The sequence below is a fragment of the Poeciliopsis prolifica genome, unplaced genomic scaffold, assembly GCF_027474105.1.
Source record: "Poeciliopsis prolifica strain line A6 unplaced genomic scaffold, Auburn_PproV2 SCAFFOLD282, whole genome shotgun sequence".
In the NCBI taxonomy this organism is placed as follows: domain Eukaryota; kingdom Metazoa; phylum Chordata; class Actinopteri; order Cyprinodontiformes; family Poeciliidae; genus Poeciliopsis; species Poeciliopsis prolifica.
The window spans coordinates 2,294-19,446 of record NW_026562657.1 but is presented as its reverse complement, the minus strand read 5'-3'; the positions used below and the strand labels follow the sequence as shown (position 1 = coordinate 19,446).

The window sequence follows — 17,153 nt, the reverse complement described above, 5'->3', positions numbered from 1 at the left end:
CCAGTGCCACTCACAGCGCAGGAAAATTTGTCAAAATTGTGAGCTGTCACCGAGGTGCTGCCTCTCCTTGTTTTATTGAATCATCCCCCAACACTCTTTCCTCCTCCTTCAGGGAGAAAGAGGAGAGTCTTTCACCCCTTAACTTCCCTCCTGCAGTCTAATAATGTACAATTCTTCTTCTCACACTTCAGTTTGCTGCTGCATGTCTCTCTTAATCTTTCAAGGCTTCACTTAAATCCCTTTCTTTCCTGCCTTTTGGGTTTCTCAAGGACTTACCTTTGCTAAATGAGTCCTCCTGTGAGTCCTGGCACATTGAGTATCTTGCTAAATGCTCCGGGTCTTTGGAAGGAGTCCAGGTGCTTCAAATTCTACAAAGTCATGCAAGAGGTAGGGCATAATTAATGCAGAATGTGCCCTTTTCCGCACTCTTTAACCTTCTTCTGTCTCCCATGCACTCCCCCTGCGGTCAAGCGATCTCTTGCAACTAAAATCCCATTATGACCTTGGGTGTGAGAATAGATCTACAGCTCCTGGCACAGGAGTAAGGAATTGATTACTTTGCCACCTGCATACTCTATTCTCAAAGTGAGCCTGATTTGTATTGGCGATCCTTCATCACAATGAGCAAGCTTGACTTTACGAGACCTACCTCTCCACTCTTTCATCTCTGAGTACATTTAAAATGCTAAAATCGATTGTGCGCATCCAGCCGATTATTATCCAGTCCATAGTGACAGTTTTCGGTCTGAAGTTTGAGCCACTGTAGAATATTACCATATGATCTGGTCACAAGCTGAAACAAAATCTTTTCCTTACTTCATCACTCAGGTTCAGGCTGTTTTCTATTTCTCAGAGCTCAAAACTGAGTATATTTCTCCTCGTGTCATCATCAAGGAAGAATCAGTGTTTTGACACATAGTGCAGAAATATCCAAAATAGCACAAAATGACACCTCTGGCAAGTCCCTCCCTTGGCATACACTCCCTCAGTCTGTCTGCTGCTTCCCCTACCCTTAGCTAAAACAAATTGCTTTATTTGGCACAGTTGCAAAATGCAGAAGAGCTTTGTGCACATAATCCAACTCTTTCAAATGTTTTTTTTTTGAACATGTCAGGTCAAAACCTCACATTTTCAACATATATTGGTTCTCATTGGAAACGTATGTGATGTACCAACACAAAGTGTGTAATTTTGAAGAAGCTCCCCCTGAGCCATACATTTAAAAAAAAACAACAGTAAAACTGCAACTTTCCAAATCTAGAGATCCATGCTTCCAATCAATAGGGATTTCTGAAAACATACTTGAAGCTCTACTGCTGTGGTGTCATTCCCACTACTTTGCTAGTAAACTCTCATTCACACTGATGAAAAATCTATAACTTTTTCACAAAAATCATGCTCAGAACATTGAACCTGTCATTTGGATATAGGACTCAATGCAACAGTTCATGATGGACTAACATGAATAAAATTATTCCACGTCAGTGAGATCAGGTGAAGTTTTCCCAACTGTTTTTACTTTAAAATTTTTATTTTTATTATTAGCTTAGACAGCAGTTCATAGTGGTGAAATTAGATGGGTTCTGGTACAAAGTCATTTCATAAACATGAAATAACATTTCTCACATTTTTTTTTCTTGTGTCATAATTATTCAAGGGCATGTATAAAAGATGTGAGTAATCACAACATCCTGTTGTGTCCCAGACGCTTAGACAATCATTACTGTTTACACAGGAAGTCTCTGCTTGCAGGCATTACACTCCACGGGAGCTTCAGTGATGCTGGTAGGTGGACTGTGCTAACCACTTGCGTCTGGGTTGTAAACAGTGAAACCAGCAGAAACAACATGTGAAAAAGTGAAGAAAATTCCCCAGTGGTTGCTGTTACCCCTGCTAGCACAACAAACTATAAATATTATTACTATAACAATGTCAGTTTAGATGTTCTGTTGTTTATCTGAGTTCTACCTCAAGATAAAACAGGAGGTCTATGGCAAAACCTTATTAACTCCTGATTTATGTACTGGTAAATAACAGTGTGTTTCTGAGACATGAGTTCTTCACCCTCTGTAATGGGTCAGTGTCCTGTCCTGTCCCTTTGTCGTCCAATTGCTATGCAGATCCCCTCTGTTATATCGCAATGGCCTCTCTCTGTTCTGTTAGGAAGGGGCCAGTCTCTCAATAAATGGCTTTTCTCAGCTTCCTTTTTTATTTATAAACAATTTAAATTGAGCGACACTGACAGCAGGGGAATTTCACACACAAGATATGTCTTCGAATCGGTCATTCAAACGCTGATGGCAGCTTCACAATCTAAACCACGTGCACCCTCACGCTCACTCTTTTATTAGTGTGTCGCTGAACGGGTAAAGCAGGAACACCTGATGCGTGACCACTCTGTGATCTCTTCCACCCAGACGCTCATAAAGAGGGATTTATCTCCAAGCACGAGGAACATGGTGACAGATTCTTTCACTATGCCTTGTCTGTTCTTATAATACTCAGGAGAAAAGATTAAAAAAACTAAAAAACAGCTGTGTCCTTCTGCAAAGTCTGTTGTTGTGATCAATGAGGCCTGGATTGCAATATTGTCCTGTATGTCTACAACAGGTGGCTTCTTCCCCTATGACCTTTGGACAGCAGTGTATATAGTTTCCAAGACCTTCACTTTAAATGCTTTCCATTTTCCCTTTGGGGTGCAAAAATTAACTCTGGCTTGAAGGAAACAACTTATTTTCTAGATTTCCTGAGTTGGACTTTTGATGTATGTTTCATGTTTAGTTGCTGAGGGCGCAAACATAAGCAAGAGAAAGGTGATCTCATGGTGAAAATATCCTTTTATTGAATAACAAAAAAATTAAAGAAATGAATGAATTTAAGAACCACAATACAGAGTCCACAGCATCAGGACAGCATGATATGATTAAATTTTTCAAAATGATCACAAGGTCTTTTTTGTGTTGGTTTTAATAACTTTAGATCTTTATGGCTAGTACCAAAAAGGACAGCAGCAATAAACATGTCAAGACATATTTCAAATAAATAAATCAAATTAAAATAATGAAAAGTTGGAAACATTTTTCATTAAAACATTAACTTCATGACAAAATGTTTTACATGTCGACTCATTTCATTTATTTATCAGTAATGCCAAAAGCTGTAGGGAACATGTTTGATTTAAATTGCCAAAAAAACATACATGAAAAGTACATGAAAACAAATGTACTTTTAAGGCACTCTTCAAAAATCCAACAAATGACTGTAATTTGACACAGGGGCAGCTGCAAAGTGAGGATTCTGGTCATAACGTCTGAGACTTGACAGGATTCCTATGTTCCAGAGACTCAATCCATCATCAGTAGGGCAGACAGAGCAGCAGACAGTCAAAGCAGGCAGCTCCACTGGCTGCAACACAAGACACGAGTGGTAGGAAGAGGCAGGACCCATGTCCTGTGTTGCAGCCTCTGGCCCAGCCAACGAGTCACCTTCGGACCTGGACAGCAGATCCACTGTGAAGAGGAAAACAAGGGGGGTCACAGAGGAAACACATTTGAAGGGAGGGGAGCTGGAAGGGACGCCAGATACAGTCGGTTACAATGGATTCTGTATTAGCGAGACACGGAAAGAAGATGAGGAAAATTTGGAGGTGCAGAGAGAGAGAGAAATGACAATCCGATGAGGGCAGGAAATGAACACAGAGTGCTAGAACATAAGGAAAATCCTAATGGAGAATGAATGAAAGCAATGAAGAGAGGGCCAAATGGGGCGCTGCACCTTCACAGACACCACATTTATCACTTGGCGAATAAAAATAACCTTTTTTCACCTTACAATGAGGGTTCTCGCATTCCTGGCTACATCTTATATTCACTGCACTCGACAGCTGGAGAAAAACACTCCTCTGGCCTAAATTGCTTTACTAGAAGGTTAATAACCACCAGTCGCTCAGGCCCACAGAGATATGTCTGTTCGGAAGCCCTGCGGTGAAACTGGTGCGTGTCATTGGAAAAAAAATTAAATTGTCACGATAGGTATGCAATATGCATTGGAAGAAAACTGAATGCTAATGTTAAAATTTGATATGTGGGCAAACCAAGCCAATGAATACACTACCCATTGGTCTCATGGACAAGTCAGTGTAGTGCCCAGAACACCTAAGACCTGACTTTCAATTCACTGAACAGCTTTTCACCAGGTCCCTTTAAAATGTCATTGACACACCTTATAAATTAATCACAACTACTTTTTATTTCACATCTAAATCTGGATGTTTTCATGACCTAAAGGAGCTGCAGTCAACAACGTTGATTGCTGTTGATTTTTTTTTTTTTTTTTAAACGGGTCTGAATCCAAAGTGAGAAGCATCTGGACAAAGGGACACAGACCAGAGTCATTAACCCAGATATATCCTCTGCTGAAACATAACTTCTCTCCACCTAAAACAGAGAGAGAGAGAGAGAGAAAGAGAGACAGAGTCCAAGATGGGATCTTGGACTCTCTTTGGTTCAGAGAAAGTAAAACGTTATGCCTGATTTACCGTGGGCTCTTGCCAATTCCAGTTTTGCAAAGTCAAATTTATTCTTTGGTTTTATTCACCTTTCTTTCCTCCCAAACTTTACCTTGAGATTACCATTAGGTATTAAAAGTTGAACATTTGTTAAATCTCTTTCTTTGTCGAAGAAGAAATAAAAGAAACCATCCTTCTGACTGGACTTCAATCAGATTAGGAGACTGAGATATCAAAGTCCATTGACATAATTTGATCAAGCTATTAAATAACCAGAGGGTGAACATCTAGAACATCCCTAAGCCTCTTGTTACTCTCTGTGACTGTCTGTTGCTATCTCTCGGGGAGTTTGTAATGTAACAGTCATTAAAAGGTCAAAGCTTAGTGAACTCTAAGTTTGTGTGTCATTAACAAAGGTCTAAAAATGTCATGACTGCATGACATTCCTTTTGCAGATAGGGAAAGGGAATGTCAAAAGACCAAAACGATTCCCCTCGCCCCCGACATTTCTTCAAAAATTACTGCTGTGGTGTGCTTTACTATCCCATCTTGCAGCCCTATCAAAGACGCTCTCATCAGCCTGACGGGTTAAAACCAGGCTTCTGATTTCACGACGCCGTACGGCGAAGCAATTACACAACTATTTTTCCTCCCGCCTTTTTCAGTGCATGAAAATGGCTCCAACCTAGATTTGAAACCACAGGGATATGAACTCGAAGGACAGATGAAAAGGAGATGAAGGACAGAATGTCCCAAAAATAATAAAAACTAGCGAGACTAGAGAACCAAGGGCAGAATGCCGTTAGTGCAGCCCATATTCTTTTCTCAAAAGAGAGACGGAACATAATTTGGAAGTAAAATGTAGACCTGAGATTGTGAGGCATGTGGATGTTTTTGAGATTAGATGCATTTGCAGCGGTAAGACAAAATGAAAGAGGCTTGGAAACGTAGAGGTGATTAATAGCTCAAATCTAAAGGACATCAAATCTCACTTTTCTGCAATCGAACTATCATCAGAAACAACATTTTTGCAATCACAAAAAAAATCTTCCATTGCTGAGGCAATGCCTTTCAATACCCTCCCTGGACCACTGGGAAAAGCAATTATTCAACGATTGATTATGATTAAAAATAATTAAGAGCTTTTGCTCTGTGAGAAGGACAATGATCAGACAGTGAACTGCAGCAATTGTGAGCACCGTGCATCCCCTTGTAGAAGATTCCACCCTATTCAAAGATTCACACAAAAGGAAGCTGACAATGGTGCATTGTGCCAGTGGTAACAATGGCCTGGCTCCTCTGATTGCAGGGAGATAGAGCCAGAATTCATGCATGCAGATGAGGAAATTCAGCCCGCACGGTATGATTCCAACATACATGAGAAAATAGTTGTAAGAGAGAGGAGCAAACTCAATTTTCCAAATTTGCATAACGCCTTGTTCCTGTTCAGTCTGAGATTCATGCTCATTCATAAAATAACAGGATTAACGTGGTGGAGCAAAGACAGAAGAAAACAAATACAAACTGGAAGATAAATGGCAAACAGACACACAGTTATCTGTGACAGACAACAGCATTCAGCTTAATAGGGAGTGGTGATTTCTCCTGATCTTACAGTGTGTTTCAAAAGTAAAGCTTGAATGTTTCAGAATTTCCACAGTGCAGCCACAAATCTCAGTATATTTTATTGGGATTGTACTTTATGTGATAGACCAACATAAAGTAGTGCAGGATTGAGAAGGGGAAGGACAAAGATTCATGGTTTTATTTTTTTTATATTATTATTCTTGTAAACAAAAGTGTAAAATTTGTAATGTGCATTATTTCCAGCATTTTTTCTTGTACGCCAGTTTTGTTGTTTTTATGTCATTTTCTGTTCTGTTACTATTGGCAGAAAGTCGTGCCTGGCTGAAGGATCTGCCATCCTGGCTCCATCTCCAAGCAAACCAAACTCCTTCCATCCTCACTCGGCCAACTTTACATACCGTTAAGCAGAAAATCCTCCATCGGTCATTCAGTATTTTCAGCATGTGATCCTTATTTTTTCACTCCATCAAAAATTTTAAATTACTCCAGTTTAGTGCATGCTATCTAAATAAACAATATACCTGGAACTAGAAAGACGTAGACAAAGTTACATGCCACAATTGCTCCTCTCTGTCCCTTGTCTTGGCTTTTGTGTGAATGCCTCACCAGGTTATTTATGCTGGGAACCACTCTTTGCAGAACGCCTTAGTTTTTCTTAATATTTTGTTTTTCTCAATATTTAGCTCGTGCACACTGATGCACCATCCAGAGCACAGATAAAAAAGTAATGTACACACAGACACTCACCGTGTACAGAAAGACAGAAACACTAATCCTCTAGTTAGTGTTCAATGGGAAAATATACTTTAAGAGAAATATGTAACAAGACCAGAGAACTGGAAAAATGAAGTGTTCACATTTTTTCACAAAGAAAAAATAACATGTGCAGCTTTCAGTGACTCAACCTTCTTCACACCTAATCTCCATGGGGTAATCACTTCAAACGTTGAATATAAAATGACACTATTCTCACAGATTTGCTTTAGAAAAAAAAAAACTACTTAAAGGCTTCCGCCTATTGATTACTGTGTAAATCAGGCAGAAGGTGAAAGATCATACTCTGGAAGTAACATCTGAATGTTGGATAGTCATCAGTAAAGTATGGACTACTTCCAAGCTGCACATAGACAAGAATCATTCCTGATCAAATAAAGCACTGACCTTGTCCCTCTCCTCTGTGATAATTACATCCCGAGTAGATTGCATCAGAGGAGCTTGTGCTCTCAGTCACTAAGTAAAAAATTAAAAACACTTCAATAAGTCAATTTCTAGAAAAATCTAATTATATACACAGCAAAAAAAAAAAGAAAAAGAAAAACACTGAACATTAGTTGTCGTTAATTTGTATACCACGCTGCATAATTACACTCATTACTGAACAAACCCACCAATGTTCCAGGCAATATACAGAAAGTTATAGCTCTGCAGGGGAATGACCTCAGACGGATGAATAACTGTGATTCGCATCAGCATGCAGGACAAAAACCGACTGAAGGGGACCCTCAGGTTGTTATAGCTGCATGACTGGCCGAGTGAGAAAAGTCATCACAAAGACACTGAGTGTACCCACACCAATGCATGCATTTAGCCACACTCACAGAGCAGTGCTGGGCCTTCTCTCCTGAGCTCTCTCAGCATAATCGGAGGCGGTGTTGCGTTTCAGAGGCGACAGCTGACTCTGTGGCTGCCGCTGCTGCTGCAGCTAATAGTGAGACTGGCATTTCCCTGCAAATGCTGACGCGACACTTTTGGGGGTGCCTCTTCTCTTTCTGCTGGTGAAAGAAGAGTCCTCTTAGTCCTGCCTTATCCGAGGTATGACCCTCTGTGTGTGTGTCAATAGCACGGTCACGTGCACAGCCTCCATCATACACGAGGGACGTTAACAATCCTCTTTCACTCATATTAAACATGCACACATCAAAGATGTCCAGTTTGTTCTGGTTTTAAAAAAGTCAAAGTGCTCCAACTTTCATGGCAACCTGACAACCTGTTACGCTGCTCATCATAATTTCAGGGTAAGTATGATGTTGAGACATTTTTGCAGAGAAAAATTCTGTAGTTTTTTTTGTCAATGTCATATGTGACAGACTAACACCAAATAGTGGTGCATTTGAGTCCCTACAATCAATACATTTTAGAATTGCCTTGCACTGCAATAACAGATGTAAGTCTTTTGGCATATGTCTCAAAGTGTCATATATTGTGGCTTCTACGGAACCCAAATAGAGGTAGGAGGAAGGCAAGATCATGTAGAAGTAGTTTCATGGATGATAATAATGAAAAGGGTGCAAAAGAGACTCGCAAAACTGAGTGCAGAGCATAAAACTAATAAGGTGTAAACTGAAACAGGAGAGCCCCACTGTGACAAAACAACCCAGAGAGAGAGAGAGAGAAAAACAAACAGTAGATATGGAACATCTGTGGTTGAAATATCACACTGGGAGAGAAAAACACAGGAGCAGCAGTAACATTGGAAAATATGGGCATAAGTTAAATGATAAGCTGGTCCTTACTGAAAGAGATCCAATGTAAAAATGAAAGGGACCATTTGAAATTACATGATTAACTGAAAAAAGTGGCAAACAAAAGCGACAATGTAGAATCAGACTCTACTGATTATGACGTTTAAAGTGTTTCACAGCTAGAGACTTACTGATGGTTCTTTGCAAAATAACTCAGTCTCAGGTAGATTGAATGAAGAAGTCTATGCAGAGAATTCCCAAGGATTCTCAACAAAGTATGAACTTTGACCGCGTCACTCTAGCACATGAGCTTACGTTGATGTAAATGACTCAACTCTGGATGCAGCTGTATGTTTAATGTCATTTGTGGTAAGTGAACCTTCAACTCAGTCTGAAGTCTTTTGCAGCATCTAACAGAATTGCCCCGTATTTAGCTCCCTGCAGTTTTTCATGAACGCAGACCACATTCGAGGTGTCTGTTGGAGAAAACTCCACTAGATTTATACTGCCACCAACCCCAAAAAGACAGATTAAGAGTCATGTGCAATGACATCTTTATTACACCCACAAAGTTTTGCATGTCTAATAAGTCTTATAAGTCTAATAAGTTCCAAGTCTCCACTAACCAGAGCATCTTCTTTCAGATGTCTCCATTTTTTATTTTTTAGATAAAAGTCAAATGTACAGTGTACAAAACTAAGAATTGTCCTGTAAACAAATTCTCCCGCCTGAGATGTGAATCTTTGCAGCTCCTCCAGAGTACCCTGGCTCTGTTCAGCTATGGCTTCCAGTGTTTTGGGTATGATGGTACTGGAATGCAAATGGACAAGACATTTCAGATTTCTATTTACACATCAAAAGCACACACTGCTTTGTTTCTGTCCATGGCATAACCAAAATAAAGCAAACTGAACTTTTAATAGGCGCTGGACGCGTTAAGGACACATCCGTGTCACTGAGAGGAAAGAAAACTACAGTCCTGGAGCGATTTCCTTCTGGAGGGGCTTCACACTGCACCGACCGGGGATGTGCTCACGCTCCGAACATCATTTGTCAGCCTTCCTGGCTGGGTTTTATGCGTGTGCGTGCGTGCGTGCGTGCGTGTGTGTGTGTGTGTGTGTGTGTGTGTGTGTGTGTGTGGGTGGGTGTGGGTGTGTGTGTGTGTGTGCGTGTGTTTGTGTGGGGGTGTGTGGCGGTGTGTGTGTTCCCTCCCCCAGCCTGACCCTCCTGTGGAGTCAATTTAAACCTGCAACGAGGGCGAATCCCTTCATCCGCGAGCTGCGCTCTATTTCAATCATTTGTGAGCGCTGACATAGCCTGATAAGGAGGATTTACTGGCGGACAAAGTGAAGAGCAACCCTTCCCACAGCCTCACTCCACCGGTTTCCGTTCTGCGCTCTATGTTCCGGTGATTTAATAGCTGGCCAGCTGTCTGGTGACAGCTGCCATCTCCATCCATTCAGTGATTCAAGAGCGCGCGCATCCCGACAGAGAAAGCTAAACTTGGGGGGAGGACCAGTACATATTATGCTAATATAAATATGAAACCAGGAACCAGACTTATTACAATTCCCACATTTATTCGGCTACAGACCACCAAAGTTGAAGTAAGTAAGTTAAAAAAAAAATTCAATGGGTAAAAATAGTAGTTTCGAAATGATGTCATCAGACATTTCTGCTTTACAATGAATTCCCAGTTAGATGCGAACTAACGCAACCTCGTTGAAATGCTTAAATAAACCGTCTATTTTCACAAATACAGACGGTGTAAAAAGGACCTACCGTCTGAAAGACGTGAATAAAAGTCGCCGCTCATCTCTCTTTTGCACATTGGCGGTGCTTTGCTGTATATATTGCTTCTGGCGTGGAGTCTCTCCAAACCCCTTTGTGTCGTCTCTCCTGTCCTCTGACGGTCCCCGCTCCTGCAGTCTGCCCGAGTTCTTCTTTTTACAGCCTATCCAAAGGTGCGCGCAGCCTTTCTCTCTCTCTCTCTCTCTCTCTCTCTCTCTCTCTCTCTCTCTCTCTCTCTCTCTCTCTCTCTCTGTCTCTCTCCCCGGATGCCTCTTCGAACTATCCAGTCTCACTCCGGCTCCTTCTTTCTGAATCCCCTCAAAATGCACTCCGCAACCATTTCCAGCAGAAACATAAGCGAGGGAGTTGTACTCGCTAGGAGAGCCGGCAAGGATGCTAACTCTAAAAAACAACAATAATAATAATAATAAAAAAATGTTTAATGCGTTGAGTGCGGATATAGGGACGTTAATACAGCCAAACCAATATTATCCAATGATAGTGATTCTCATTGTCCAATAAGATTTAAGAAATGTTGTGACGTCAGAGGTCACGGTACCAGAAAAGATTGCTGGAGAAACTTTGAAGTTGTCAATTAGGATGTTAATCTAACGCTGGTGTTGGGTTGTGTTGATGACAAATGAGAAGGTGATAATGCAACTTCTGGTCGGTCTCAGCATTAGATAAACTAATGCTGACTGATGAATACGAGGAAAAGTAACCTCAAAGCCACTCACTAATAAGCGTGGTGAAGGACGTGTCAAGATGTGGCACATCTCAATACAGAGGCTACAATTCACACAGGCCCACCAATAACACTATAACACACTGGAAAAACATTGCCTGCTCTTCATTTCAGCTACCGCATCCAGATGTTTGGGTTAGAATTTGACTTAAAACACATGAAAGGATGGATCCTTCCTGTCTTATCAGCTGAGCAGTGTTTCAATGGCTTTGGCATCAATGGCAAGCGGATCTCAATGAGGGCCTGTATAGTGGAATGGAAAATTTACACCATAATGATCCAGCTGACAAATGTACAACAAGTCTCACTGATGGCTCTGTCCACTGATCCACAGTTGCCATATACACAACTGGAGAAGAAGAAGAAAATGTGGAATAATCTCAATGGAAATTCAAAAATACTGACTTTTCAACTTCAATTTTAAGAAGTTACTTCCAGTAACTCAATGCACTACATAAAACACATTATACAGATTAATTATAGGCTGCACAATCCTCCATTTCTGTTAATTATGGTGATTTTTCACTTAAAGTTGATGAAAACATGACATCTAAGATTAGAGTTCCATATCGACCAATAAAAAATACTTCTTAATGCAAAAAACGTGATCTAATCGTGATGCCTGCATTGGGGTTACCTTCAAAATGTACTTTCACTCTGACAACCATAGTGAGACAGAGGAGAAGAGAGAGCGAGAGAGAAAGACTATTTTACTCCGTTTCCCATGATGCAACGTCGCTGACATCAGAGCCATGCGACGCAAAGTTGGTGTGGGATTGCCCGGTGATCATTTTCACACTTTATATAGGACAACAGTGTTTACTATCGCTTCTTTAAAGTCTCAGTTTTTACTACACGACTATTTCAGAGTTCAGCTTTTTTATTTTTTCTATTTGAAGTTATTTCCGTTTAGTTTCGCCTCTTCAACAGTAACACGAGGAGACCTCTTTTCTTCTTCTTCTTTTTTTGTTTTGTCTTGAAAATGCAGCCACATTCTGACGAAATGTCTGCACGGTTTCTGCTGGAGGCGTCTCTGCTGTATGAGGAGAAATGCCCGGAGCTGTCACGGTATCTCATGTAAGGATTGCTTCTTGTCAACATGAGGCGTCGCTTTGCATTATTAGATCAGAGCCACGCCACTTGTGTGCCGCTTCCGTGTAATGACACATCGAGTCCGCTAGGTGGAAGACCTTCATCAGTAACTGAGGGCAGCAGTTCGATTTTATTGGTTTAAAACTGGTAACTTTGTTGTCACTGGTCTTTTAAAGCACACTAATAGCCCACCGGACCACAGTTGACATATCAAAAGCCTTGTCCATATCCGACAGATGGTTTTGACTTTCACCATAGCCAATAAATCTGTGGTCAAAACTAGGGATGGAAACAGAAACACGAGTTTCACTGTTTAACCCAAATCAGGGATATTTTACAGATGTGTGTGTTGTTATTCTGTTACATTAGTACTCTGGTCCAGTCCTCATATTTCCTGGCTATGATAACCTGCGATATTGCTGAACATTTTGACAGTTTTTAACAGCAGCAGACTGTGCAGCAGGCATAATTTTGAGATGCATTTCCAGACGGCTATCAAAATTCATTTTTATGCCAAAGTGCCTGGCAGGGAAGACATAACCATCACCCAGAGCCAAAATTTTACACTTGACTTGATGAGCTAATTAAAGTGGCTCCAGCCAGGGCGAAAAATGAAAGACTGAATAATAGGTAGAAGATTACTCCGATAAGAATCCCCATTTGAAGCGTCTCTCCAGACATGAAGAGGTGCGTGAAGGTTATTGTTGGCATCCATTAAAGTAACCCCCAGTAATGCCTCTTTGTTTTTTTGTTTTTTGTGCTTCCACCATTTCCCCATTTGTATTGAGGGTCTCTCAACCATTATTTCACTAGAGTGTTAGTTTGTGGATGTGTAATGCTCATAAATTGTGCCTACTGTTGCTGTCTTCACCTTTTTTCAGACGACATTCAAGTGTCAGTATGCTTTGATTACATGTCTTTGTTTGTATATTTTTTAGAAGCGATTCTTTTAGAGTTTGATGATACTGTTTGTGAAATTATGTTAAAAGTTAATCATAACTCGAGAGGCATGACCTGATGTGCAGTGCCTATAAAAAGTACTCGGCCCCATAGATTTCTTTACCCTTTTAATGCTTTTACAAAGCTATCTTGATTAACAAAATTTATGTTAACAACTTTACCATTACCATTTACTTCCTCTTCTTTAAAGTTTTTAAAGAAATCAAAACTGATTTCTACAAAAATAATGATAGTTAAATACAAATTTGTAATGTAATGTAAGTGACTGCATATTTTGCTTCAGTAATTTTTTTTGTATCCATCCCCTGACATGTACTTTTGTAATAAGCTTTTCTCTGATTTGCTTGGAGTGTTCTTCAATCTCTAGCCACAAATATTAATTAACCAGATACAAGTGTATTTATAGTATACCCACTTGACAAACACCAGTGTGCTCAGGTGATCTATATTCCAGTTATTGTGAGACTACTAGAAACATTGATCTAATTTAACCTCTGTTAAATTAATTTAAATTAAAATCTAATAAAGCCTCTGTTAAATTAGGTCAATCATTTTCAAAAGAGTGAATATAAATATTTGCACTTATCTTATGATTCATAATTTTGTCATTATTTTACATTAAATCAGTTTTTACTGTACATTAAAGTTTGTCCTTTTTTGTACCTTTACTTAACCAGTTTTTGATTTTGAAAGAAAAACAAACAAAAGAGTTATTACATTAATACTTCTATTGAAGCTTGAATGAAAACCAATTTATAGTTTGTGAAAGTTTTGCTTATTCTCTAAAAATAATTTTTAAAGCCTGGTCTAATTTTTTCTCTTGAGGTGAATGTGTAGTCACACCCTTTAATCACCACTTTGACTCTCCATCTCAGTAAGAGACAGAAAATAAAATACACTGAATCACCACGGATGCTGTCTACCATCACAACGTTTGTTTAGATTAACATTGAGTGTCTATAAAAGTTAATATCAATATCAGTTACAGTTTTAAGTATGTGTTCTTTTTTTCTTTATGAACACATGAACAACACAGTCCTTTACAGATTACATCTCCCTGCTGACCGCAGTTCATGTTTACAGCACATATCTCCAGTCTCTATCGCCACAGCGAAGTATGCACTTAAAAGGAGATGCATGACAAGTATGATAATGAGTTCCCTGCAGTGGGGTGTGTCGTTGTGGTCTGCAGTTTCTGGGAGACGGCTCATCTGAGAAAAAGGAAGAGGACTGAATTCCCAGAAAATCCCGGGTCTTTGCTTTGATTGCGTGCCGGAAAACTTCAAAATGAGGTTTTATGCAATCAGGCGGTGTAGTAGTCGCTCTCCTTTAAGGTTAAATAAGGCAGAATTGTGGTTTTGCATCTGGATCTTAAGGGAATCAAATATTATATTGCCTAATTAGCAGAAAATGTTAGAATAAATAGCTTTCTGAAGAATTAAACAACTGTTCAAGGTGCTCTGCAGAGGACTACAGCTTGTCTTTAATTGCGCATCTTCTGAAAAGGCTTCGATGTGATCTGAAAATGTTTTCCAGTCCTTAATTTGTGGTATTAATGATTTTTTGCAAATCTTTGTCCACAACAGAAAGCATCAGATTCATTATACCCCATCTAGCTCAGAGAGAATTAACATACATTGAAGTTTGTTTTTGTAAATGTGACAAAATGTGAAAAAGTTCAACGCTGGCCAGCAGTGGGATGCAGTATCTTCCCACTGTGGGCCAGCTCCAGATTAAAAACAACCCGATATTCTCCTCCCTCTCTTTTCCATTAGCCTGACCCGGCCGGCCTCACGTGCAGCTGGATTCCTAATGACCCCAGTCATTGATTCAATCCCAGAGCTAATTTTAGCAGGGCTTATCGGTGGCTTATTTAAAATGTTTGTGCAAATATCTCATTGAGAATGCTCTAAAAGTTGACAAGGCCCTCTGGGAAGGTGAACTTGCCCTATATTGCTCGGGACAGACCCCGCTGGGTTTCCGGTTGGAATTTTTCCACCACACATAACAGGAGAAGAGAAGTCGGCGACAAACATTTTTTTCTAAATTGATTTTTCCGTCCTCTAAAAGGTTGTTTCCGGAAATTTATTCATAAACAAGAAGTATCGAAAGAATAAGTTATATTTGTGGCCAATTTTTTTGTTATGCACAAATATCCTAATGCAATCCACAAGAAAGCATACATATTTTGTAATAATTTAAATTGTTTACAATTTTATTGAAGGCTAATCTGATCTCATGTTCCTCTTTCACAGACACCTGCCATACCAGGCTGAAAGTAAGTTGAATCCTTTTCATCTCTGATCTCGCCTTTCATTTGAAGTTCTCCTTTAAATTCTTTCATGTTTTCATCAGTTGTGGCCTAAAGTGTAAAAGGTAGAACCACAAAATGAAGCAGCGAGCAGGACCTTGTCACCAGCTTGTCAAGGTTGATGAAACTCACTTAATCCTCAGCCAAACATACCCCGCCATCCAGCTGTCTGCAGCAGACTGCGAGTTGGGATCAAGCGCGCGCTCGCACGTGCATGTTCAGACCCGTGCCAGCATAAACCACATCAGGGCGCAGACAGCGATGCTACTTCACAAAGACTGCTAAGATTTCACTCTGCAAATAGAACGGATGGCGGTGCTTCAGGAAGAAGCAACTGGCTTGTCTGGAGAACATACAGTATTGTTGCAAGAACAACTACCGGTAATTTTATTGTGAAAATCAGAGGACTTAAAGACTATTTGCTGCAGATTTTGGGAACAAATGTACATGCATCGTAACTGTTTTCAGTGCAGGAGGTGCAATATTGAACAAAACATCAGAACGTTTTCCACACTCACTAGTACACTCCACCCAAAGTCCTTCATTGCGACTCTGGTTTGAGCTGGAATGATTCATTCCAAAGAATGCGTCTATGCTGCTCTTAAAGTACTTCGTAATGGTAAATTGTTTATTGGATGTACGTAGATGACTAAATGTCAGATAATGCTTTTTAAAGTCATTAATTGTCTTCTGCTAGTTTAGAAGTTGATAAACTTTTGAAATGACGCATGGCTATCGGTTGTCTAAAAACTTGATGCATTCTTGCCTGTTCCTGTTGTTTGAATATTTAGTCTAATTCAAGTTGTAATTTTGGTTCCAAAGTTACTTGTTTAACTTTTTGCTTTGTTGACCATATTGTTCTTATCGTGGTTTGTTTTGTTTTGCCTGCATGCACCAGCGTGAGAATGAGTTTGCATTTTGGAGAGAGAGGAGAAATGTTCTAAAATTAAACCTGTGATCAAATCATGACACTCAATATAGTCATTATATTCTAGATAAGTGACTATATTGTATCACAACAGGGATATTTTGATTCTTAAAAAAAAAAAAAAATGTGATATATTCATATTTGTTTCTCCAAGTGTGGCATTAGGGCTTGTTGGTTAATTGACATGATTTCAATTCTGATTGATTTTTAACAGATGAGACTGAGTAATGTGATTGGAGATGCATAAATATAATTAACTTTCTCAATTGCCATACATTTGCTACATTTGACTGATTTGCTCTTGTCATTTCAGGACAACGGCCGATAAACAAAGGTCCGGTCTTCAGTTTGTTGCAGAACATGTCATTGTGTTCGTACTGCTATCAGTGGCTGAAGCCCGAAAATCACCGGGTGCGGCTGCGGCCAAAGTGCCGTCCGTCGGCGCGGGTGAACCAAGTCCTGCTTCGGAAAGCCAGAGGAAAACGGTTGAGCCTGGCGCAAAAAAAGCTCCTGATCCGCTTCCAAAAGTCGTCTTCAATGGTGGTGAGTTCAGAATTTCCCGTGGATCCAAAATCACAATTTAGAGGCAGTTACTATGAAAATCTATGTAAACTCATCCCATAAAAACTCAAGTTTTAAAGTACAGAAAACTGAATATAATGACTATAGCTCTAAATAAAAAGCCTCAAGATAAACTTGTTCACATCAATCAACTTGGAAAGTTGTGCGTCATTAGAGTATTGAGTAATATTCAGTACATTGTAGTGCAG

General features: G+C 39.8%; 1 protein-coding gene and 1 long non-coding RNA gene across 2 annotated transcripts; one reads left to right on the top strand and one right to left on the bottom strand.

Annotated features, from left to right (window-relative positions):
- Positions 1–2,817: 2,817 nt before the first annotated feature.
- On the bottom strand, positions 2,818–10,488 carry LOC129357687 (uncharacterized). The gene is made up of 2 exons (XR_008605551.1): positions 10,339–10,488; positions 2,818–3,509 (listed from the first exon to the last, which is right to left on the bottom strand). It is a non-coding gene; the product is annotated as an uncharacterized LOC129357687 (long non-coding RNA).
- Positions 10,489–11,872: 1,384 nt separating this feature from the next.
- Positions 11,873–16,926, top strand: LOC129357689 (UPF0711 protein C18orf21 homolog; the record flags this gene model as incomplete). The annotated part of the gene is given in 3 exon segments (XM_055026763.1): positions 11,873–12,169; positions 15,400–15,422; positions 16,697–16,926. Coding segments are annotated over 3 exon segments (348 nt in total), but the record flags the coding sequence as incomplete, so codon positions are not given.
- Between the last annotated feature and the right edge of the window lie 227 nt (positions 16,927–17,153).